Raw genomic sequence first — 25,854 nt, 5'->3', positions numbered from 1 at the left:
AAATTACAGACTGCTTCAGGGGGACAGGAACAGGACTGGTGGTGGGAGGGACAGTACCATAATCTTGAATAATACTCCTATTTATATTATTAAAGCTCTGTTTCTTGGCAGTTGTTAATTCCAGGTGGTGGTAATGTGAGTGCTTGTTACATTACTCTTCGTCCTTTTTTTTTTTTTTTTTTTTTTTCATTTATTTATGATAGTCACACAGAGAGAGAGAGAGAGGCAGAGACACAGGCAGAGGGAGAAGCAGGCTCCATGCACCGGGAGCCTGATGTGGGATTCGATCCCGGGTCTCCAGGATCGCGCCCTGGGCCAAAGGCAGGCGCTAAACCGCTGCGCCACCCAGGGATCCCCGTCCTTTTCAATATTTTGGAATGTCTTCCTTGCCCCACAAACAACATACAGAAAGCTTCTGGAAGACACTGCATCCCCTCAGCACTTGAGAACACAATGTGGCTTACGTTTTCACACAGCTGATGCCCTAGATGTCTAGTTTTCACTTTCTCATCTCATCACCTCATCTAAGCTCTTCACTCCTTAGAGTAGGATAAGTGTTTTCCATATACTAGTGGAGTGCAGGGGACCAGCTGGGCTAAAAGAAGCACTTAAAAACTGAGATCACTATGATGATATTTTCTCAAGTTTTCTAAATAAAACTCAGTAAATGCTGCACAACTTTAAATATTGTGGCAGACTTACTTTAACAGGCTCTTTACTGAATGGAAGAGTGCTTGATTTGCAAGTATCACACTAAGTTCACGGTTGTCTTTCTTTACCTGTGATGTGTCCGTTGTGCTCCTTGAGTTCATGAGCTTTTACCCACTGGCTCCCGTTCTTCTTATAGATGTGGACTTCATGATTATTGGGGCTAAGAGCAATCTCTGGAGAGAAAAAGTCAACAGTTAACACCTCAAGTTGAAACTGTTACCAAGAAAGAGCTATGTTATAGTTTTTTTTGTTTTTTTTTTTTAAGATTTTTCTTTATTTAAGTCATCTCTATACTCAATATGGGGCTCAAACTCACGACCCCAAGATCAAGAGTTGCATGCTCCACCAAATGAGCCAGCCAGGTATCCCAAAGGTCAGCATTTTAAAACTAGGTTCAAGGGAAGGACTAAGAAATGTTTTTAAAAAATGGTTCCCAGAAAAAAAAAAAAAAAAAAATGGTTCCCAGGACATCTGGGTGGCTCAGTGGCTGAGCATCTGCCTTCAGCTCAGGATGTGATCCCGGGGTCCAGGGATCAAGTCCCGCATCAGGCTCCCCTGTGGGGAGTCTGCTTCTCCCTTTGCCTCTCTCTCTCTCTCTCTCTCTGTCTCTCATGAATAAATAAATAAAATCTTTAAAAAAAGTTCCTAATATTCACCCCGAAAAATTCTTTTTTTTCCTTCTTTTTTTTTAAAAAATATTTTATTTATTTATTCATGAGAGTCAGAGAGAGAGAGAGAGAGAGAGGCACAGACACAGGCAGAGGGAGAAGCAGGCTCCATGCAGGGAACCCGAGGCGGGACTCGATTCCGGGTCTCCAGGATCACACCCTGGACTGAAGGCGGTGCTAAACCACTGAGCCACCCGGGCTGCCCGAAAAATTCCTTTTATGATTTTTACCTCTACTTGGAAACCATATTTTAAAATGTTTTGCAGAAAACTTGAATTTAAAAATTCATTTTATTGGGATGCCTGGATGGCTCAGTGGTTGAGTGTCTGCCTTCAGCTCAGGTCCTGATTCTGGGATCCAGGATCGAGTCCCACATCAGCCTCCTTGTGGGGAGCCTGCTTCTCCCTCTGTCTCTGCCTCTCTCTCTCACTCTGTGTCTCTCATGAATAAACAAATAAAATCTTAAAAATAAAAAAATAAAAAAATAAAAATTCATTTTATTAAAGATATATACAATTAAGATTCTAACTAGTAAGAATTAAACAATGTTATCATACTTTGCTGATATAATTTTTAGCCCACAGTAAATATATTTGACATTTTATTTTAGTTCACCTGTCCAACATTATTAGCAATAAATATTTACTTTCTATTACAATTTCTGAAACACTGACAATAGCTCCTATGTTTTCATTACTGCTACATGGACCCAGGTTGGAACCATTAATTTATCAAAAAAAACCTTAATTCTGCTCATATAATACATCAAAGCTTTCCTTTACAATAAAGCCAGTATGAATTGCAAAATTAAAAAAACATTTTTTTTAAGATTTAATTTATTTATTCATGAGAGACACAGAGAGAGGCGGAGACATAGGTAGAGAGAGAAGGAGGCTCCCTGCGGGTAGCCCAATGAGGAACTCCATCCTAGGACCCTCAGAATCATGACTGAACCAAAGGCAGAGACGCTCAACCACTGATCCACCCAGGTACCCCTAAAATTGTTTTTTAAGAGAAATCTCTTGGATCGATTTGAAATATTAAGAATATACATATATATGATAGATTTCATTTGAATTTATATTGATTTTTCCTCCTTTATAGTTCACTCATTAAAACAAACAAACAAACACAAAAGGGTGCCTGGATGGCTCAGATCATGATCCCAGGGTCCTAGGAGTGAGCCCTATATCACGCTCCTTGCTCATCGGGGAGTCTGCTTCTCTTTCCCCCTCTCTGCTTGTTCTTTCTATCTCTATCAAATGAATAAAGTATTAAAACAAAACAAAAAGAAAAAGGTTTTTTTTTTAATATTTTATTTATTTATTCATGAGAGATCCAGAAAGAGAGGCAGAGACACAGGCAGAGGGGGAAGCAGGCTCCATACAAGGAGCCCAATGTGGGACTTGATCCTGGGACCCCAGGACTATGCCCTGGGCTGAAGGCAGGTGCTAACCTGTTGAGCCACCCAGGCATCCCCAAAACACTGATTTCTTAAAATTAAAATTAGGATCTATGATCCAGACTTTTTTTAAAGGTTTTATTTATTTATTCATGATAGACAGAGAGAGAGAGAGGCAGACACACAGGCAGAGGAGAGGGAGAAGCAGCTCCATGCTGGGAGCCCGACATGGAACTCGATCCCAGGACTCCAGGATCGCGCCCTGGGCCAAAGGCAGGCGCCAGGGATCCCTGGGTGGCGCAGCGGTTTGGCGCCTGCCTTTGGCCCAGGGCGCGATCCTGGAGACCCGGGATCGAATCCCACGTCAGGCTCCCGGTGCATGGAGCCTGCTTCTCCCTCTGCCTGTGTCTCTGCCTCTCTCTCTCTCACTGTGTGCCTATCATAAATAAATAAAAAAAAATTAAAAAAAAAAAAAAAAAAAAAAAAAGGCAGGCGCCAAACCGCTGAGCCATCCAGGAATCCCGATTCACACTTTAGAGCAATCATTTACTAGCTCCCACCTTCTACTCTATTACCTTTCCTTTCCCTCCTTAGGAAAGTTAACATCTGTTTTACAATTGAAACTGTGGAACCAGATAAGTATCTAGCTCTAAAATCCTAAGTCTTTAAGTACTTTCTCAAAATCAGTTATACACATTTCTCTAAATTTCTAAGATGCTCACAGGGATTTCAAAAGTCAAATCCAAATCTAAACCTTGGGGATCCCTGGGTGGTGCAGCGGTGTGGCGCCTGCCTTTGGCCCAGGGCGCGATCCTGGAGACCCGGGATCGAGTCCCACGTCGGGCTCCCGGTGCATGGAGCCTGCTTCTCCCTCTGCCTGTGTCTCTGCCTCTCTCTCTCTCTCTCTCTCTGTGTGACTATCATAAATAAATAAAAAAATTAAAAAAAAAAGAAATAAATCTAAACCTCAAAAATGCTACAAATTTTAAATTATAACAAAATCTAACTTAAAATATTAAGTTTATCAAGTAGTTTGAGAACAATATGAACTTTGTACTAAAAATAATTGGAAATACTCCAAAAACCCATTTTTCCATGGGAACGTAGAGACAGAAGACATAGGAAACTCAGCTATGAAGCTCTGTGAGATGATCACAAAACAGAAGCTTTAGATTTACCATCTTGTTAAGTTTCAATCTACATGGTAGATTGAAAGCAATCTCTATCAAATTCTCAATTTGCTTTTTTGCAGAAATGAATAAGCTGACCCTTAAATTCATATGAAAATGCAAGGGGCCTAGAAGAGCCAGAAGAATCTTGAGAAACACAAAGTTGGAACTCATACTTTGCAATTACAAACTTACTACAAAGCTACAGTAACCAAGACAATGTGGTCCTGACATTTGGATAGACATAAGATCAATGGAACAGAATTGAGAGTTCAATAAACCTTCACATTTACACTCAATTTATTATTGACAAGGGTACCAAGACAGTTCAGTGAGGAGAAAGTAGCCTTTAACAAATGGTGTTGGGACAACTGGAGAGTCACATTCAAAAGGATGAATGGGCCCCCTACTTCACATCTTATATAAAACAGCCTGGCCGCTCCACAAAATGTTAAACATAGTTACCATATGACCCAGAAATTCAACTCCTAGGTATAAACTCAAGGGAAATGAAAACGTGTCCACATAAAAACTGGTATGTGATGTTCACAGCAGCATTATTCATAATAGCCAAAAAGTGGTAACAGCTCCATGTCCATCCAACTAATGAATAAACTGATGAAAATATGGTATGTCTAGGGGGTGCCTGGGTGGCTCGGTTAGGCATCTGGCTCTTGAATTCGGATCAGGTCATGATCTCAGGTTGGGGCTCTATCTCACAAGTTGGACTGCACTCAGCAGGGAGTCTGCTTGAAGATTCTCCTCCCCGCCCCCCGCCATTCCCCTAACTTGGATTTGTGCATACACTGTCTCTCTAAAATAGATAAATCTCAAAAAAAAAAAAAAAAAAAAAAGGTATGTCTGTACAGTATTATTCAACTATAAAAGGTAATAAAGTACTTGTACATGGAACAACATGGATAAACCTTGAAACATTATAGTCAGTGAAAGAAGCTAGATGCAAAAAGCCACATATTGTATGATTCCACTTGTACAAATGTCCAGAATATGCAAATCCACGCAGACCAGAGTGAGTAGTTGCTGAAGACCTGAAGTTTTTTTTTTTTTTTTTTTTTTTTTTTTAAGATTTGATTTATTAATTCATGAGAGACATGGGGCGGGGTGGGGGGAGCAGAGACATAGGCAGAGGGAAAGGTAGGTTCCCCGCAGACAGCTGGATGAGGGACTCAATCCCAGAACCCCGGGTTGTGACCCGAGGCAAAGGTAGCCACACAACCACTGAGCCACCCAGGCACCCAAGACTGGATGTTTTTTTTGTTTTGTTTTGTTTTGTTTAAGATTTTATTTATCCATTCATGAGATACACAGAGAGAGGGAGAGAGAGGCAGAGACACAGGCAGAGGGAGAAGCAGGCTCCATGCAGGGAGCCTGATGTGGGACTCGATCTCAGGCCTCCAGGATCACGCCCTGTGCCGAAGGCAGACGCTAAACTGCTGAGCCACCCAGGGATCCCCAAGACTGGAAGTTTTGAGCAAAACTTCTAATGGGTAATAACTGCTAATGTCAGTCTTTTTTTTTTTTTTTTAAGACTTTATTTATTAATGAGAGATAGAGAGAGGCAGAGAGAGAAGCAGGCTCCATGCAGGGAGCCCAACGTGGGACTCGATCCTGGGTCTCCAGGATCACGCCCTGGGCCGAAGGCAGGCGCCAAACTGCTGAGCCACCCAGGCGTCCCAGTCTTTTTGGAGTGACAGAAAATACTCTGAAACTAGATAGTAGTATTATTTCATAACTGTGAATATACTAAAAACTGCTCACACATCTTTTAAAAGGGTGAATTTTATGTTATGCAAATTATATCTCAATAAAGCTTTATTTTAAAGAAGTGAATATAATTAATTTAAAAAAATAGGGATCCCTGGGTGGCGCAGCGGTTTGGCGCCTGCCTTTGGCCCAGGGCGCGATCCTGGAGACCCGGGATTGAATCCCACATCGGGCTCCCGGTGCATGGAGCCTGCTTCTCCCTCTGCCTATGTCTCTGCCTCTCTCTCTCTCTCTCTCTGTGACTATCATAAATAAATAAAAATTAAAAAAAAAAAAAAAATAACGGGATCCCTGGGTGGCACAGCGGTTTAGCGCCTGCCTTTGGCCCAGGGTGCGATCCTGGAGACCCGGGATCGAATCCCACGTCGGGTTCCCGGTGCATGGAGCCTGCTTCTCCCTCTGCCTATGTCTCTGCCTCTCTCTCTCTCTCTCTGTGTGACTATCATAAATAAAAAAATAAATAAAAATAATTTTTTAAATAACTTATGGGCATACTACACTTCTGTTTTTAGGGGTTTTTTTTGGCCTCCTGCATACATACTATCACTTTGCTTGTTGTACTGTGCCTATTTCTGAGAGTCTTCTCTCTCTTTTAAAGATTTTATTTATTTATTTATTTATTTATTTATTTATTTATTTATTTATTTATTTATTTGAGAGAGAGACACACACACAGAGGGAGAGAGAGAGAAAGGCAGGCAGAGACACAGAAAGGCAGAGGGAGAAGCAGGCTCCATCCAGGAAGCCTGATGTGGGACTCAATCCCGGGACTCCAGGATCACACCCTGGGCCGAAGGCAGGCGCCCAACCGCTAAGCCACCCAGGCATCCCACTGTAGTTGGTTGGAGCAAGAAAACAAGAAACTCAAGCTTATTACAAATAATACAGTAAATATTAGCCAAGACTGCTCTTAGTACATCAGGAATAAGTATATACCTCTGTAATAGTTTATTCCTAGGTCCTAGTAGTCTGACTAAATGCTGGGATGACTGTGACATCATACAACCATTCCAGACACTAGGTTCTTAAGGCAATGAAAGATCCCTCTGACATAAACCATTTTCCAACTGGTACTGGGGAAAAAGATATGGACATGGAGCCAGAAGGCTTAGATCTAGCGATGGCTCTGACATCAACCACTACTTCCTTCTACTGGAAACTCTAGGCCTTGGTTTCTCTTATCTATAAACCAAACAACTGACCTAGTTTCCTTCCGAATTCATGTCTGTGCTCTTTTCACATGTGAAACAAATATGTGATCCCTAAAAAAGTGCCTACATCTAAAAATATCAAGGGCACCAAAATAAGGAAGTAAAGTTAATAGCATACTTACGGGTACGATCCCTGTTCCAGGCATGACAGGTGATTGGCTCTAGTAAAAACTGATGCAGGGACATTATTCTTAGTGTTTTCAAAGGATAAAAAGCTGTAATAAGCAACAGAAAAAAGCATTTAAAATGGGAGGCAAAACAATTTCGGTTGTCTGGAGACAAATAAAACATTACTGTTCGATGAAAAAATCAATCTCAATGTCAAAACTTAATCACTTAAATACCACAAGCACTGTAATTACCAATGTATACTTTATTCTGCCAAGGGCCATCAAGGGACTCAAAAACTATAAGTTAAAGATTGTTGGGATACAGGATATTCACAGTCTCAAATTATCATCTCACAGATTACTAATTTAAAAGAGAAAAATGAGGCTTCACAACAAAAAACTCTGGCAGTCACCATCTTAACCAAAGAATCACATTTATCATCAAAAAGAGTAGTGGGCTGGGGATCCCTGGGTGGCTCAGTGGTTTGGCGCCTGCCTTTGGCCCAGGGCGCGATCCTGGAGTCCAGGGATCGAGTCCCGCATCGGGCTCCTGGCATGGAGCCTACTTCTCCCTCTCCTCTGCCTGTGTCTCTGCCTCTCTCTCTCTCTATTATAAATAAATAAAAATAAATTAAAAAAAAAAAAAGAGCAGTGGGCAGCCCAGGTGGCTCAGCGGTTTAGCGCTGCCTTCAGCCTGGGGCCTGAGCCTGGAGAACCGGGATAGACTCCCATGTCCGGCTCCCTGCATGGAGCCTGCTTCTCCCTCTCCCTGTGTCTCTGCTTCTCTCTCTCTCTCTCTCTCTCTGTGGGTCTCTCATGAATGAATAAATAAAATCTTAAAAAAAAAAAAAAAAAAGCAGAATAATCAAATCTGATGGGCTTCCTGATGGGAGGAAACATGAAGTGCACATGATCATTTAGAAATAGTGACCACTAATTTATCAACCAGACCAGAATATGTTTAAGAAAGCAAAAAGAGACACTATTAGTTATGTTGTTATAACAGATCACAAGACTATCCTGGAGAAACCTAATAATATGGCAACCCATCTGTCAAATATTTCTGCCAAACATATTTGCTCTAAATCCAATAAAAATCTAGGGGATCCCTGGGTGGCTCAGTGGTTCAGTGCCTGTCTTTGGCCCAGGGCGTGATCCTGGAGTCCTGGGATCGAGTCCTGCTTCGGGCTTCCTGCGTGGAGCCTGCTTCTCCCTCTGCTGGTCTCTCTGCCCCTCTCTCTCTGTGTCTATCATGAATAAATAAAATCTTTAAAATAAATAAATAAAATAAATAAATAAATAAATAAATAAATAAATAAATAAATCCAATAAAAATCTAGACCTACTTCCTTGTTTTCTTTCTTTCTTTCTTTCTTTCTTTCTTTCTTTCTTTCTTTCTTCTTTCTTTCTTTCTTTCTCTTTCTACTTCTCTGTTTAAAGGAAATAAAGAAGAGAGAATTTTTTAAGATTTTATTTGTTTATGAGAGACACAGAGACAGAGGCAGAGAGAGAAGCAGGCTCCCTGTGGGTAGCCTGATGTGGGACTCATCCCCAGACAGGGATCTCAAGGGATTAGTTATGCAGCACAAATGTTATAGGTAATGAAAATATGTTTTCGTTTTCTCTTAAAAAAATTATTTATTTATTTTTAAAGATTTTATTTATTTATTCATGAGAGACAGAGAGAGAGGCAGAGACACAGGTAGAGGGAGAATCAAGCTCCATGCAGGAAGCCCAATGTGGGACTGGATTCCAGGATCACGCCCTGAGCCAAAGGCAGGCACTCAACCGCTGAGCCACCCAGGTGTCCTGTGATCTATATTTTTAAAATAGTCATAAAAAGGGATCCCTGGGTGGCTCAGGGGTTTGGCGCCTGCCTTCGGCCCAGGCCATGGTCCTGGAGTCCTGGGATTGAGTCCCACATCGGGCTCCCTGCATGGAGCCTGCTTCTCCCTCTGCCTGTGTCTCTCTGCCTCTCTCTCCATGTCTCTCACGAATAAAGAAAATCTTTTAAAAAAGTCATAAAAGACACATTTTGTACAATAAGGAAAATATCAATTTGTACTACATACTACATAACAATTGGAATTATTTTAAATGTCTTAACTACACCTGTTTGCTGTTACATAGGAGCATGTTCTAACTCTTAGGAGATAAAGATGATAAAGTGTTTAAGAGTGAAATGTTTAGGGGTGGTTTTCTGTAATTTATTTTCAGTAGTTCAGGACGACAAGTAGATATACAAACAGCAAACCTGGCAAAATGTTAACATAAATCTACACAGAGGATACATTTTACAGGTGTTTATTTACATTGCTCTTTAAACTTTTGAATGAAAATGAAAAGCAGGAATCTGTGACACATCATTAAATTAAAAATCAAATAAAATTCTCTATTTCGGGGTGCCTGGGTGGCTCAGATCTGCCTTTGGCTCAGGTCATGATCCCGGGGTCCTGGGATGGAGACCCACATTGGGCTCCTGACAGGGAGACTGCTTCTCCCTCTGCTCACGTCTCTGCCTCTCTCTCTCTGTGTCTCTCATGAATAAATAAATAAAATCTTTAAAAAATTTTTCTATTTCATAGACACCCAAACCAAAGCCACCAAAGAAGCAACCATTACCTGAAATGAGAATTTTTTTTTAAAGCAGCAAGATCCCCCATCCCTTTATTATTTCTAAAAGGCACTCATACAACACTGAAATTTCAATCCACTTCAGCACAAGTGTTTAACCCAGGGTGGAGACTGAATTGTACGATAGGAATTCTCATGTAAATAGGAAACAAATGGAAAGGACACCAGAAGGTTATGAAGTGATCAAAGTTCAGCAGATAAAGCAAAAATCAATCTCAGTGGAAAGCAGAAGAAATGTCTCTGTTAATTGTTGTAAAGGAATCCAAAGGTCAAAAAGAGATTAAGTGCACCCTTAAATAAAACATGGTATCTTGAACTGGCAGAGAAATGTCCATGTTTCATATTCTGTTCTAAAGTGGAGATATTTAGGTCACTGGTTTTTTACTTATATGTTCCAGAAAGCAAACTGCAACTCACAAGTAAAGAAAAAGCATCTAACTGGAAATTTTTAAAAAATGTTTTAAATAAATTCAAATGAGGCTGCTTAACATGTTTTTTTAAAACATAAACTTCCAGATGCTCACTGCATGATTCTCTTTTTATATCTGATATCAGATGCTTACCCATCACAACAGGTTTTACTCAGTTACTCAAAATAACATACTGTGTCATAAGTATCTCCTTAATTAAAAGCAATTTAGTTCAAATGCCATCTTTTATAGGCTCATTTGTTAATTAAAACAAGCCTACAAATAATAATTCAATGTGACTATCTACATGCAATAAAAACACATATTTCATGTATAGTTAAAAAGAACAGATGCAAAGACTTTCTCATTCTTCAATTTTTTAAAGGACTTTATTTTTAAATAATCTCTATACCCAAAGTGGGGCTTAAACTTACAACCCTGAGATCAAGAGTTACATGCTCCACTGACCAAGCCAGCCAGGCACCCCTCAACTCAGGTTTTTTTTGTTTGTTTTTTTTTTAAGATTTTATTTATTTATTCATGAAAGACACACACAGAGAGGAGAGACATAGGCAGAGGGAGAAGCAGACTCCATGCCGGGAGCCCTATGTGGGACTCGATCTGGGACTTCCAGAATCACGCCCTGAGCCAGAAAGCAGACACACCTGCTGAGTCACCCAGGTGTCCCACAACTCAATTTTTCAAGCAAGGTAGCAAAGCTTTCAAAAGAAGTAAACATTTACATAACGACATAATTACTTCTAAAATTGCATTTCTAGGGACACCTGGGTGGCTCAGAGGTTGAGCATCTGCCTTTGACTCAGGGCGTGATCCTGGGGTCCCAGAATGAGTCCCTCATCTGGCTCCTGCAGGGGGCCTGCTTCGCCCTCTGCCTAGGTCTCTGCCCGCCCCCCATGAATAAGTAAAATATTTAAAAAATATAAAAAAATAAATAAAATTGCACTTCTAAATTTGTTTTATCATTCAAGTCCCATATTTGAACATATACTTAGGCCTGTATCTCATTTATAATCATGTCGGTATTTTAAGTCTGTAGGGTAAGACAGCACTCATGTTTCTCAAATGTATAAGGCACCCAGCAAACAGTCTGTATTTATCAACTCAGTGAGTGCAGGAGGGTAATAGCTTGAATTCTGTACCAAGAAAAACAGACCTTCTGCCATAGGATGATAATTCTATTTTTTTTTTAAAGATTTTATTTTTTTATTCATGAGAGACAGAGAGAGAGAGAGGCAGAGACACAGGCAGAAGGAGAAGGAGGCTCCATGCGGGGAGCTGGATGTGGGACTCAATTTTTGGGTCCCCAGGATCACGCCCTGGACTGAAGGTAGCGCTAAACTGCTGAGCCACCCGGGCTGCCAGATAATTCTAATTCTAAACTGTGATTAATATTTAAGTGAAACCTGAAAAGCTCTGTCTTAATTGGAATAGATAGGAGAAAAAGGGACAGAAAAGGTGGTGACATGAAACTTTACAAGCTTCTATTGATAACCTTTTATTGTATAGCAATGAGAGAAAAAAATGATTTATAGTATGATTACAGGCACTCTCTCTACAACTCAACTATTTATCACTTTGAGTATAGCCATTCTGATGTTTGGTTGCTATGGACTCTGGAGTGAAGGCAACCTGGGTTTCAATTAAAGCTTAGTCACATGCTAGCTATGACATCCTGGGCCGATCACTTAACATTTAAATCTCATTTTTAAAAGAGATGTAAATGGACAAGTTACTGACATTCTAAGGCTGTAGGTACGTTACGTGAGATAACATGTGAAAACATGTAGTACGAAGCCTAGCCCAAAAGAGATGCTAAGTTAGTTCCCTTTCTTCCTTTGACCCAAGGCTTTTGAGCCATCTCTAAAAGTACACACCAGTTATTATCCTCTGAACTTGGAAATGTCTACATATATTTTGAAATATTGGCCCTGAAGCCTGAAAGTATTTGTACAGTGAAGACTTCAGTTCCCTGTTTAGAGTCAGTTTCCAACACTGTGATTCATCCAGTTTCTAATTGCTCTCATTACCCAACCCAGCAATACCAGGTACTCTACTCCAACAAGGTCACCACACCCTCCACGATGTCCAGAGACTTGGTTTCCATGTCAGGCACCAGCACCACCAGCAAATCATTTTAAACTTCCTTATGCAGAATTTGTTTCAGCATATGATTAGTTAACTAGATCAAAATATGCCACTCTTCCTCCAAGCAAGTGTTTTTTCCAAGATAATCCCCTCCTTTAACTATGATAGGTAGAAGAATTAACCTTGCAAGGCTTCTGAATACTCTGTGGTAGGAACCAGCCAGTTACACCCACTCCCTAACAGGGCAAAAACATCCTCCAGACTGATACTCTCCTTTTTTCCTTAGGTACCTGAAAAAACCCAGGACCTACCTGGTACCAAAAGGTGAGATAAAATTGATTTAAAAAAGAAAAGGGCAGAACGAGGCTAACGTAGGTAATTTAGGCAATGAGTCGAAGCAGGTAAAAGTAGGTTAGCATCTTCCTTCAAGCTCCAGAGCTGCAGTATGAGAACAGATGGCTTTCTCATCAAAGATTCTAAGCTACAATTTATTAAGTGCCTACCATGTTCCCAGCAGCGTAGTTAAGCGCAGGGATAGGGCCAGAAGCATAAATACATCTGACACTTCCCTGGTCCTCAAGTCTGGGGCGGAGGTGGGGAGTAAGAAAGGAAGGAAAAAGAGATAAGCACAGAATGCCCAGAACAGATGGAATAGCTAATATTGATCGAGCACCTACTCTGGGCCAGGTACTATTCTAGGCAATTAATGCAAATAAATGCACTTGATCCTAAAAAAAAAAAAAAAAAAAAAAAAGGCCCTAAGAACCTTCCTACTGCAGACAAGGAAACAGAGACTCAGAGAAGCATCTTCCCAGGGTCTCCTCAACGAAGTAGCGGTGCCGGGACTGGAATTTGGGCCGTTTTCCTACCGGAGAGGCTGGAACGTGGAAGGGGCTACATAAAAGGCTCCACGGAGCGAGTAGGGGCGGGTTTGTGCAATACTCAAGAGAGGGCAGCTCTCATCTCTGTCTCTCATGAATAAATAAAATCTTTAAAAGAAGAAGAAAAAAAAGAAGGCAATTCTCGAGAGGGGTAAGCTTAAGGAACTCGAGGAGGCCCTCCCACCCCAAGAGCTGAAAGACTGAGGGCTGCCCTGGGGCATTCCAGGGTCGCCCACCGTGCGCAGGACCCAACCTAGCTGCTAAAGGAAGGAAGGAACTGTCCGTCGTGACGCTCGACCAGGGGGAGGTCATCTCATTTACGACAATTTTACAGATTGCGATAAAAGCCCATCATAGAAAAGTGAACAGGGCTATGGAAGCGCAGGTGGAGGAGCCGCTAATCCTGGCTCAGAGCTGGAAAACCTCGAGGGAAGCGGTTTGTGTGTGCGGGAACCCCACGGGCTCGGAGGGCCCCACAAAGAACCGGGACCCCCGCCACCTCCGGAGGCCAGGCCCGGAGACCCGGCCCGCCCCTCACAGCCCCTGGGCCCCGCGGCCTAAGCCCCCGCCTCACCGCCCCCGCGGGTTCAAGTCCGGGGCGAGGCCGGGCCAATGGAGGCCGACAGGGCCAGGAGCTCGCCCTGTTGGCCCTTACCTGGGATCGGGGCAGTCCGGACCGGCTCGGAGCGGAGAATTCGCGGACTCTGGTCAGTCGACGCGAACAGGCTCCGGCGGGCGCGGGCGGAGGACCGAGGCCCAGAGGGAGCGGCTGACAGATCCCGGAAATGGCCACGGCGCCTGCGCAGCGCGGCGGCGCGGCGATCTGCGCACGCGCCCCGCTTGGGCGCGCGACCCGGGGGCCGGCGCGGGTGCGGCCGGGGAGGGTCTTGCGTCCGCGCGGGTTCGAAGGTGGTGGCGGAGCCGCCTGGATGGCTTCTTTCTTTCCTCGGGAAGTTTTCTCAGATTCGCGGAACCAAGTGTGGAGCGTCGGCGTTTTCACAAGTGCTTTTGTCAGGAAAGGAATTAGTGAGAACTGAGGCCTTTTCGAGCCACAGGGACTCGACGAATGACGAGTTTTTCTCCCTTCAGAGAGAAGTGTCCCTCTTCAGAGCCAGTCTCTCGGTGTGGGAAGCCTCTGAGGCCCTCCCCGAGGAACCTTCTCGACCTTTCTGGGGTTGGAATCACTTGTTCCCTGCTCCCAAGATGGCGCCACGGGATGGAGGAGGGAATTCATCATTGCCCCAACCCCCAACCCTTCCAAACACGTGGAGACAGTGATTGCTGCACGGATGCAGCTTCTGCAGAATGCCTTGAACCTCACTTCCAAGCTAGACTTGGCGTCCTTGAACCCGTGGAAATCCTGGAGCAGCACTCCTGTTGTTGGGGCCACTGCAGGTCACCAACAGAGTGCCTCTCGTGGCTTACGAGTTTGATCCCAGTGCTTGCCCAGAGGGTGATGTTCGCAGAAGTGAAGTTGTCCCATTCTTTTTTTTAATATATATAATATTCATTCATTCATTTGAGACACAGACACAGACACAGGCAGAGGGAGAAGCAGGCTCCATGCAGGGAGCCTGACCTGGGACTCGATCCCAGGATTCCAGGATCACGCCCTGGGTGGAAGGCACGCGCTAAACCGCTGAGCCACCCAGGGATCCCCAAGTTGTCCCATTCTTGATTTCAGAACCACACTCTGTTCACTAGGGCCAGGTAATCCAGCTGTCCAAGGAGCACTAATGCATTGGAAGTAATTGGTTTTATTTTGCCCCATGGCTACAAAGTCTTTGGTCCTAGAGAGATGGAGGACAAATGAGAGAGCAGAAAGATCGTTTTACATTAATTTACCTCCCTCCTGTTTTAAATTATTTTACCTCCCTCCCAGTGACATTTTGGCAGAGGAAGGACAGCACACATGGATGCAAGGATGCCTCATGTGTCTGCAAGTTACATGAACCAATCCAGAAGTATGTAGAGTTGGTATCCAGAGCTAAAATACCAACTTTTATTTAGATCCCACCTCCTTACAAAAGACGGTTCTCTTTGAAGGAGTTTATAATCTGGATAGAAGAGGATAACATACAAATCAGTAAACCTTGATGAAGGTGTTGATACAAGACGGTGCCAGGGCTGGCCTCCTGATACCTGCAGGGTCCAGAGCATTTCCTATGATCCAGTCATGCTCTGGTTATAAGAGACATTGGAGTTCCAAAGAGGGTGAGTTATTTTTAGTGGTTGTTTTTTTACATGCATGATGACACTGATCTGATACCCCAAATGAGGATTCTCTTTTAGAGAATTAGTATCAGGGAAGGTGGTATTTAGAAGTGGGAAATGGGAGGAAGTAAAAGGTTGGATACTATCATGGAATGATTTTGTTTGCTTTATGGAGTCAGTTGGAGTAAGAACAGGATTGAATTGGAATTTGGTCAAACTTCAGAAAGTCATCAAGTATTTAATGAGTACTCACCGAGTGCCAAGTATTGTGTTAAGAATTTCCATAAATGTACAAAGGAATTGGGTAAGATCTTTCTGTCCTCAAAGAGCTCAGAAGTTAGGACAAGGCCAGTTCACACATAATTTTAAATACAAGGAAATACACAATGCTTCAAAGGTGGAAGGTCCTATTTAATATTTGTTGAATGACACTATGAATGAATGAAATAAACCATCTGGGATTTCAAAGAACAGAGAGGTTACCACCAGTTGGGGGGGGGGGCTCATATAGATACGTCAGGAAAGTACCCAATCATAGGTCAGAAAGATTATGTTTGCCTAAGGATTTCCATCTTCTCTGGAGGGTCTTGATTTAGTATCTGGAATGTGGTTTGGAGAGTAAGAAGATTGGTTCTCCCTTGAGCCCAAGCTGAACAACAGTGAACACTACTGTCAATGAACACTTACATGCCTCCATTTTGTTGTTTTTTCTTTTTAAAAAAATTTAAAGTAATCTCTATACCCAATGTGGGGCTCAAACTCACAAACCCCAAGATCAAGAGTCACATGCTCTACCAACTGAGCCAGCCAGATTACCCTCTCCCTCCATCTTATATCTTCTATGGGTTGATGCCTACCACCTATCCACCAGAGAGATTGTTAGAAATGTTTATTGAATCAATGCCTATAAAAGCTATAAGCAAACCAAAGGGCAAAAGCATAAGTACATACTCTATGTTAATGCTTAATAATGCTTATGCTTTAAATAATTGTCCTAATTGCCCTCTCCTTTAGATATTGTCCTAAATGGTTCCAAGGAGGGAAAGTTTCCTCTGGAAAGAATCTTGTAAAATTCAATACAGAGGACTGAAAAATGTGTGCAGATTTTCTCTAGGCTGTTTACTCAGTTCGTTTCCATAGCACAGGGATGGGACCACTTAGTTTGTGGGGTGTTTAGGGGCATAAGGTAGTCTCAGATGGTATATAAATACCGTACTATCATTGATGTCTTTCTTATAAGTTCAATATGATTGAACTTATGAATACCAGGTATTTTTTTCCCCCTAATTTGGTAAGTAAAATCTGTAGTTCACTGGACTGTAAATCTGGAGGCCATGGCCACTTCTTATACATTTTGCTTCTTGGGGTCATGAGTTTGAGCTCCATGTTGGGAGTAGAGGTTATTAAATATATTTTTTAAAGATTTTATTTATTTATTTTGAGAGAGAGAGATTGACAAAGCAAGCACAAGCTGCAGGAAGGGGCAGAGGGAGAGGAAGAAGCAGACTCCCTGCAGAGCAGGGAGCATGACTGGGGCTTACTCCCAGGACTCTGGGAGCATGACCTGAGCTGAAGGCAGACTCTTAACCAACTGAGCCAAGCCACCCAGCCACTCCAGAGATTACTTAAATAAATAAAACTTAAAAAAAAAACAAGAATGTAGCAATTTAAGGGCTACTTGGCTGGCTCAGTTGGTAGAGCATGCGACTCTTAATCTGGGGTGGAAGTTTGAGCTCCACATTGGCGAGTGGAGATTACATAAAATAAAAATCTTTAGAAGCTGTAAGCAACTTGCTCAAAGACATAGTACCAAAAGTAATAACAAAGTCAAAGAAAATACTTTAAAAAATTAAAAACAGGAAGTAATTTAAAATCTTGGCTTATGAAGGATTTTGTTTTGCAGTTTACTTTTCTTGTAATTTTTTTTTTTTTTTTTAGTTTTTGTATTTGAGTAATTCAGCCTTTGTAAAATGAGTTCAGAAGTATTCTTTCTCTTAAATTTTCTGCAAGAGTTTGTGTAGAACTGGCATTTTTTAATTTTTATTTTTTAATTTTTTAAAATTTTTATTTATTTATGATAGTCACAGAGAGAGAGAGAGAGAGAGGCAGAGACATAGGCAGAGGGAGAAGCAGGCTCCATGCACCGGGAGCCCGATGTAGGATTCGATCCCGGGTCTCCAGGATCGCGCCCTGGGCCAAAGGCAGGTGCCAAACCGCTGCGCCACCCAGGGATCCCTGGCATTTTTTAATTTTTAAACATGGGAGTTTTATTTATTTATTTTTTTATTTATTTATGATAGTCACAGAGAGAGAGAGAGAGAGAGAGAGAGAGAGAGAGGCAGAGACACAGGCAGAGGGAGAAGCAGGCCCCATGCACCGGGAGCCCGACGTGGGATTCAATCCCGGGTCTCCAGGATCGCGCCCTGGGCCAAAGGCAGGCGCCAAACCGCTGCGCCACCCAGGGATCCCTAAACATGGGAGTTTTAAGTTACATTTTTGTTATGGATTTCTACCTTAATGGCATACTTTTTAACTTAATTACTAATTTTTTTTTGCTTGCTTATCTTGATTACTAGGAAAGGTGTGTTAGTGTGTTGGGACACTTGTGTGTCCCAAGGAAAGGTGTGTTAGTGTGTTGGGACACTTGTGTGTCCCAAGTGATCATGGAGTTGTCTATTTCTACTCTCTTATTTTTTCTTTGTATATTTTGAGGCTATATTGTAGATGCTACTATGTTATAGAATTGTTATATTTTATGAGTTGGATGTACCATTATGAACTATTCCTTTTTTAAAAAAAGATTTTATTTATTTATTAATGAGAGACACAGACTGAGAAAGAGACGCAGAGACGGGCAGAGGGAGAAGTAGGCTCCATGCGGGGACCCCGATGCGGGACTTGATCCCGGGACTCCAGGATCATGCCCTGGGCCAAAGGCAGGTGCTAAACCACTGAGCCACCCAGGGATCCCCCTGAAATATTCCTTTAAAAAATATTTCTTTATTTGAGAGTGCAAGCATGTATGCACATGAGTGGGAGGAGGGGTAGAGGGATGGGGAGAGAAGCTGATTCCACGCTGAGTGGGGAGCCTGACTGCAGGCTCAATCTCACCACCCTGAGATTATGACCAGATCCTAAGTGAAGAGTCAGATGCTTAACTGACTGACCCACCATGGCATTCTCTCTACTTTTTTTTTTTTTTTAAATAAGCTATACACCCATTGTGGGGCTTGAATCACAACCCTCAGATCAAGAGTCCCGTGGGCTACCAATTGAGCCATCCAGGTGCTCCGGAATATTCCTTTCTTATAGTGCTTTTGCTTTTAATATTTACTTCTCTGATATTAATATAGCTATACCAGCTTTTTGGGAGTTAGGGTTTGCCTACTAGTATATCTTTCTTTTTCTTTTTACTTCCAATTTTTCTATTACTTTATGCTTTTAGATGTGTTGCTCATAAACAACATGCAGTTGCAATTTATGATTATAATATATTCATCTTTTAACTGAAATATCCATCTGTTTACACTTACAGGAATTACTAATATATTTGAATTTGATTTTATCATCTTAGTATATGCTTTATTTTTGTCCTGACTATTCTCTTTTTTTCCCTCTCTCCTTTCTTGACTTCTTTTGGATTGATTGTATTTTTTTAAATTCCATTTTCAAGAACTAATTTAGAGGTGTGCTGGAGTGGGCCACAGTGGGTTCAGGAGAACAGCTTGTGCCTCTCTTTTCCTAAATTCATGTTCAGCAACCTCTTGTTGGTAGCTTGAAATCAGCCACCATGGGAGCATTTATACCATAGAGAGTAACAAAGGCTGCAGTTCAGGGTTTTTGTCCTACAGAGCAAACTAATGATTAGTACTTTCTCTTCCTGGATATTGCAAAGGTCTTAGACTACCTTAATTCCATTATTCTTCTTCTCCATAATTATATGCTATTCTTGGCATACATTTTAATTCTATAGTAAATATCATGCATTTGCCATTTTCTGAAGTTCCTATGGGACTGTTTCTATTGCCAACTTCTTATTTTGACTCATTTTGTATTCTTGTCCTCTTATATGGTTGGTTATCTATGTTGTATCTAATATTTTTTTGTATCTAATATTTTAATTTTAAAATTATGTAAGAATAATTTGACACCTAAAATGATTTTATTTTTGCCCCAATAAGATTTTAATTTTAAATTTGTCAAGTGCCTGAGGATGTCAGCAATCTGGGATCACTCTAATCTACTTTTAGGATTTGATATTTTTCTGGGTTTTCCAGATGACTCAAAGCTGTGCTCCCATCCTTAAGAAGAATGTTCATCTTCTAATTCATCCTCCCTCCTACTGTCCCATCCCAAAACACAGATGTGATGGGTAATTTTATTTGTCAACTTGACTGAGCCACGGGATGTCCAGATATTTGCTCAAATATTATTCTGGGTTTTTCTGTGATGGTGTTTTTGGGTGAGGTTGGCCTTTCAGATTGGTAGACTGAATAAAGCAACTTGCCTCTGTAATGTGAGTGAGCATGATCCAATAGCGGCATCTATTTACTACTCAATAGAACAAAAGGCTGACCTCCCCCAAGTAAGAGATAATTCCTCCCACTTGACAGCCTTTGAACTGGAACATTGGCTCTTTCTGGTTGTACAGCTGCTCTGGCCTTCAGACTTGAATAGGAATGTCAACTCTGGGGACGCCTGGGTGGCTCAGTGGTTGAACATCTGCCTTTGGCTCAGCGTGTGATCCCGGAGCCTTGGGATTGAGTCCCACGTCAGGCTTCCTGCATAGAGCCTGCTTCTCTTTCTGACTATGTCTCTGCATCTGTGTGTGTGTGTGTGTGTCTCTTATTTATTCATTTATTCATTTATTTATTTATTCATTAGAGACGCACACACAGAGTCCAAAAATCTAGGCTCACTCTCTGATGTTCTCTTTTCTCTTGGATTTTGACCTGGTATTTACTATCATATTGCTCTCTCTTATCTTTGAGTAGATACTTTGTATATTTTTTCCACTTTTCTAGTTATCAGGAGTAGGAGAGTTGTCCATCACCCTAATTCTCCATTACCAGAATCATTTGGTAAGTAATTATTTTTAAAAATTGCTCTATTTGTCTACTTCATTTTGCTAAATTGTGTTGCATTAATTATATATCTTTAACACATTATCACATTGTTTATTTGCTTTGCGGTATGTTTGTTGCAGGTTAAGGGAATATTTAATTCTCATCTAATATAATGTATATCATTGCATACTGCTGGCAAATATAATCACTGTGGAGTTTGTTAAGTGTTAAATAATTAGGTACGATACATGTAAACGTGTAAAATGTGTATATTATGCGGAAATTTTGGAGAGTTTTGTTTTATAGGTTTAAAAGGGTTTTTTTGGTTTATTTTGGTTTGAGTACTTTTGACACCACCCCCGTTCCCAATTTAAGAGGGTTTAAGTGATAATTTAGAGAAACTGGTTAGAATTTTTGGGCAGGCAGTGCATGCATTCTTATTTCTCATTTAAAATAATCTAATAGGCTTCTTGAACCTTAGACTTATTTTCAGAAATGGATTAACCTAGGATGACTATAGTTCTAATTGTAGTATGTAGCATATCTTTGCTTTTGTCTGCTTATATTTCAGATATATTTGTGGGCTGCTTCTTTTGTCACAGATCCAAATGAAACTGTTAGAGAAAAGTTAACTAATTCTACATCTGGAGGGAAGCTGACCAACACAAAGATTGTCTCTCCAGGAACAAATTTAAAGTTGTAGAAAATTGCAAGTCTGGTGAATATTTTTGAAGAGCATGGAATGAAATGGCTGGTTTACTTATGAGCATAACTCTTCTTGTTTGGTTGCTGCCTCTGGGCCTGAACTTCAAATGCTGATTAACTCAAGTTTTGCCTCCCTCTGCACACACTCCCAAAGTGATCAGACACGGGCTCTCAGCTCCAATGACTGTGCATAGCTTGCTGACCCTCAGATGTGTGTCTCACTTTGTTCCTGACCTTTGGTAGTTCTGACACTAAGTTCCTCCATCTAGTATCCATCAGTTCCCCCCTTACCCTCTCCCTCCCTCCCTCCCTCCCTCCCTCCCTTTTTAAAGATTTATTTATTTGAGAGAGAGAGAGAGAGAGAGAGAGAGAGAGACAAGTGGGGGGAGGGGTGGAAGGAGAGGGGGAGAGAGAGAATCTCCAGCAGATTCTCCAATGAGCACAGAGCCTCTTCTGAGACCCTGAGATCATGACCTGAGCCAAGAGTTGGACACTTAACCTACTGAGCCATCCAGGTGCCCCTATTTGTTGAACCATTTGTAAGTCACAGACATCGTGACTCTTCAGCCCTAAATACTTTAGTATTTATCTTGAAGAACAAGGACATTCTTTTACATAACCATAATATAACAATCATATTGAGGACATTTAACATTAATTCAGTATTATTATTTACTATCAAAATAATTAGCATAAGTTAATTATAAAAATTATGTAATACATAAGTTTGTTGTAAGTTCATATTCAAATTTCACCAATAATATTCTTTTTTTAAAAAGATTTTATTTATTTATTCATGAGAGAGGCAGAGACATAGGCAGAGGGAGAAGCAGGCTCCATGCAGGAAGCCCGATATGGGACTCGATCCCAGAACCCTGGGTTCACACCCTGAGCCAAAGGCAGATGCTCAACTGCTGAGCCACCCAAGCGTCCCTCACCAATAATATTCTTTCCAGAAATTTCTTTTTTTCTTTAACGATTTTTTTTTTAATTTTTTAAAGTAATCTCTACATCCAACATGGGGCTCGAACCCACAGTCCTGAGATCAAGTCACACACTCCACTCACTGAGTCAGCCAGGCACCCCTCAATTTCTTTTTTTCTTTTTTTTTTTTTTACTTTTTTTTTCAATTTCTTTTTCTTGATCCTAGAGCCAATCTAAGATCATTTGCCGCATTTAACTATCATGTTTCTGTAGTCTAATATGAAATAGCTCCTTACCCCCCCCCTTTTTTTTTTGCATTTCACAACATTGACAGTCTTAAAGAGTCCGCACCAATTATTTTATAGAATATTCTTTGGTGGGGGTGGACACCACCCTAATCAAATGATCAAACTCAACATCACAAAGTGGCACACATTGACTTCATGTGTCTTCTGGTGTGATGCAGTGGACACAACTTTGCTTATGTTGTATTCTCTGCCCCAAATAAACATAATCTGAATTGAATTATGACAAACCTCTCTTGCCCTCCGAATAAAGTCCACACTCCATAACAAGTCATCAAGGTATCTATGCTCTGTCACCTTCATCTCTTACCATGTCCTCTATGTGACGAGCAGTCCACACATCACCTTTACCCTCTTGACTCCCCTACTTTTGTCTGGGTGGCTGTCAGGGAGACCAGGCCCTTCCTTAACCTTGGGAATGAGCCTCAAATGTTCCTTGCCTTAGGTGGCAACCCCATTGCCATTTGCTGCTAATTGGTTTAAGGATGGGCATGTGACCCATTTCTGCCAATCAGGACTCAAGTCTCCTAGGGAGGAATAAATATGCTCCCTGATCAAAAGGATGATGAAGAAGTCTTTTTTTTCCTTGTCCTTTTTTTTAGATTTTATTTATTCACGAGAGACACACAGAGAGAGGCATAGACATAGGCAGAGGGAGAAGCAGGCTCTCTGTGGGACCCTGGGATCACAACCTGAGCCAAAGGCAGATGCTCAACCACTGAGCCACCCAATGCCCCCTTTTTTTCCTGTCTTAAACATGGTTGTGGAAAGATAGGATGTGGCAAGGTGGAGACCTGGGTTTCTCACACTGAACTAATTCAATTCCCAAACTGTCTGTGATGCAGGGTTGGCATGTAAGATCATTGAATGTCTCTGCAGCTGTTGCTCATGTGCTGCCACCTGCCACCAAGCACGCTCTTAGCTGGTCCTCCCTACTCCCACTTACACTTCTCACATGCTCCCCTCCACTTTGAGGGAGAGCAACTCCTATTCATACTTAGGCTTCAGCAAAGACATGATTTTCCCCAGACTGCCTTCCTTTATCTTCCAAAATAGGGGTGAGTGTCTCTCTTGTACCTGTTCCCACGGTGGCCTTCCTAATTGCTAAACCTAATGCTTATAATACACTTTTCCCCTTGGTCTAAATGCCTGGCTACTATTTTGCTGCCTATATTTAAAGGTTTTGGGTAGCCTGGGTGGCTCAGTGGTTTAGTGCCTCCTTCGGCCCAGGGCGTGACCCTGGAGACCCAGAATCGAGTCCCATGTAGGGCTCCCTGCATGGAGCCTGCTTCTCTCTCTGCCTGTGTTTCTGCCTCTCTCTCTCTGTCTTTCATGAATAAATAAATAAAATATTAAAAGAAAATAAATAAAAGTTTTGTGAATTTTTTTAAATGTGTGTAGAGGGATCCCTGGGTGGCGCAGCGGTTCGGCGCCTGCCTTTGGCCCAGGGCGCGATCCTGGAGACCCGGGATCGAATCCCACATCGGGCTCCCGGTGCATGGAGCCTGCTTCTCCCTCTGCCTGTGTCTGTGCCTCTCTCTCACTGTGTGCCTATCATAAAAAAAAAAAAAATAAAAAAAATAAATGTGTGTAGAGAAAAGTTTTATGGAAAAAAAAAAAGTTTTATGGAATCAATGCTCCAAAGCTGCAGGATACATTTTTTGTTAGTCTAAGCCAGGGTTCTGGAAGTAAAGGGAAGAATAGTCCCTTCTAATAGCCAGCAGGTTTCCTTCCAGTCTTGTGATTTTACTGTAACTCAAGATTGGCCTTTTCACAACAGATCTCCAGCCCCAATTCCTGGTAGCCTATGGGTGGAAAGGTCAAGGGGTCTTTGTGATGATTTTGTGATTTCTGGAAGCCCCAAAGGTTTACTCCTTGGGAAGATCCAGACTTTCTGGTTTCCGTACAGGGCTGCAGGGTTGGTTCACATGTGAAAGGAGGAGGAAGATAATTAGTATTTTTTAAAATAGATTTTATTTATTTATTCATGAGAGGCACAGAGAAAGACAGAGACACAGGCGGAGGGAGAAGCAGGCTCGCAGGGAGCCCGATGTGGGACTTGATTCCAGGTCTCCAGGATCATGCCCTGGGCTGAAGGTGGTGCTAAACTGCTGAGCCAGCCAGGCTGCCCAATAATTAGTATTTTTTAATGTACCTGGGATTTGTTTTTATCAGCTGTGGTAAGACATACAGATAGGAAATGATTGTCATGAGGGAAGTTTTTATACTCAGACCCATCCCTAGATAAAGGAGGCATGTCATGTCATGCCACTCAGGGCCATGTGAAGAAGTGCCAGTATAGGCCAGCAGGCAGAAAGAGCAAGGGAAAGTGTGCACACAAGTCTTTTCTGTGGTTTCTTTGGGAAGGAATGGGTGAGACAAGGTAGGCAGGCTTAGGATTGGCTAGTTTGAATAATTTCAGTAGATTCTGGAGTACGGGAGCTGTCCCTAATTGTCTTGTATCTGGCCCTGGGACGATGAGGGCAGAAGAATAATGCCTCCTAGAATATAAAAGCAGAACAGAGGAGATAATTTGGAGTATGGACTCTGGATTGGCTAGTCTAGATGAAAGCCGTTTGCTCTCTATAAGAATCGGCAAGCTCTGGAAGAGGCATATCTCCTCAGTCAGGGAGACCTCAGATGGCAGAGTATCAAGAATACAGAAAGAAATAATATACAGTTAAAATAATCAGTGATACAAAATTTAGCAGCCTTGAAAGCTAGTCCCAAACGTTTAGCAAAACCATTTAAATAGTCTTTGCTCCATTTACTCTGCAGAACCTGGTGCCACTGCCCTGATTTTGGTCTTCATGCATACTGATTAATGCTATTATTTTCTAAGGCCATAGATTATATCCTTTTAGGCCTTAAAGCCATTCTGAAATTATAATGTCCTTAGGCAAAAACAGCATATGTGGCTAAATGAAATCCATGTTCTTATAAATACTGGATCAGAAGCCTTTCCTAATTCTACTCAATGAAGAATTTTTAGGTCGCTGTTAACTGAATGGTCTTGGGCAAGTCACTAAGCCCACTTACATCTGCTTCTGCCCCTGCTCCCTATCCAGCAAAGTGAGGAGCTGCTCTGAAATTCACCACATGTGGGGAGACCATGGATAGACTATCCACCAGGAAACAATGATGAGGTCTTAAAACTTCATGGAATTCCCCTTGCATTTCTCTAGTAAGAGGTCTCTTGATGTAGGCTGCCAGACTGACAAGCCGGGCCAAGCTTCCTTTGGGAGATGAAATGTTAAGTCCTACAGAATGCTAGAAGAAACTTGGCAAGTGTCTAAGTGTTGTGCATAATAGGCTCTATGCCAGGTTATCTTGTTTAAACTTCACATTCCTAAGAGGCAGATACTGTTATTATTCCTCATTTAATGGTTGAGAAAATAAGTGGTGAGATAGGTTAAGTTGCCCACGGTCCCACTGCTGAGAAAGTGGAACCCATGTTTGTCTGACTTCAAAGTATAAGAATTAGACTTATTTTATGTAATTACAGAGGTAAAGAGTAAATCAAAATGAGGGCAAAATACAAGGAGACATATTC

General features: G+C 41.8%; 1 protein-coding gene and 1 long non-coding RNA gene across 2 annotated transcripts in view; one reads left to right on the top strand and one right to left on the bottom strand.

Annotated features, from left to right (window-relative positions):
• Positions 1-13,902, bottom strand: part of ARPC1A (actin related protein 2/3 complex subunit 1A) — a 33,530-nt gene extending 19,628 nt beyond the window's left edge. The window contains exons 1-3 of the mRNA XM_072837033.1: positions 13,743-13,902; positions 7,069-7,161; positions 780-884 (exon numbers count right to left, since the gene is read on the bottom strand). Of these exons, the coding sequence (XP_072693134.1) occupies positions 780-884; positions 7,069-7,132 (169 nt within the window). The 5' untranslated portion in view covers positions 7,133-7,161; positions 13,743-13,902. The remainder of the gene's footprint in view (positions 1-779; positions 885-7,068; positions 7,162-13,742) is intronic.
• A 23-nt stretch (positions 13,903-13,925) lies between these two features.
• The window catches only part of LOC140638928 (uncharacterized), a 64,868-nt gene continuing 52,939 nt past the window's right edge, over positions 13,926-25,854 (top strand). The window contains exon 1 of the long non-coding RNA XR_012035874.1: positions 13,926-15,301. This is a non-coding gene — a long non-coding RNA (uncharacterized lncRNA). The remainder of the gene's footprint in view (positions 15,302-25,854) is intronic.

The sequence above is a fragment of the Canis lupus genome, chromosome 8, assembly GCF_048164855.1.
Source record: "Canis lupus baileyi chromosome 8, mCanLup2.hap1, whole genome shotgun sequence".
Taxonomy (NCBI): domain Eukaryota; kingdom Metazoa; phylum Chordata; class Mammalia; order Carnivora; family Canidae; genus Canis; species Canis lupus.
This window is presented reverse-complemented; position numbering and strand designations above follow the sequence as displayed.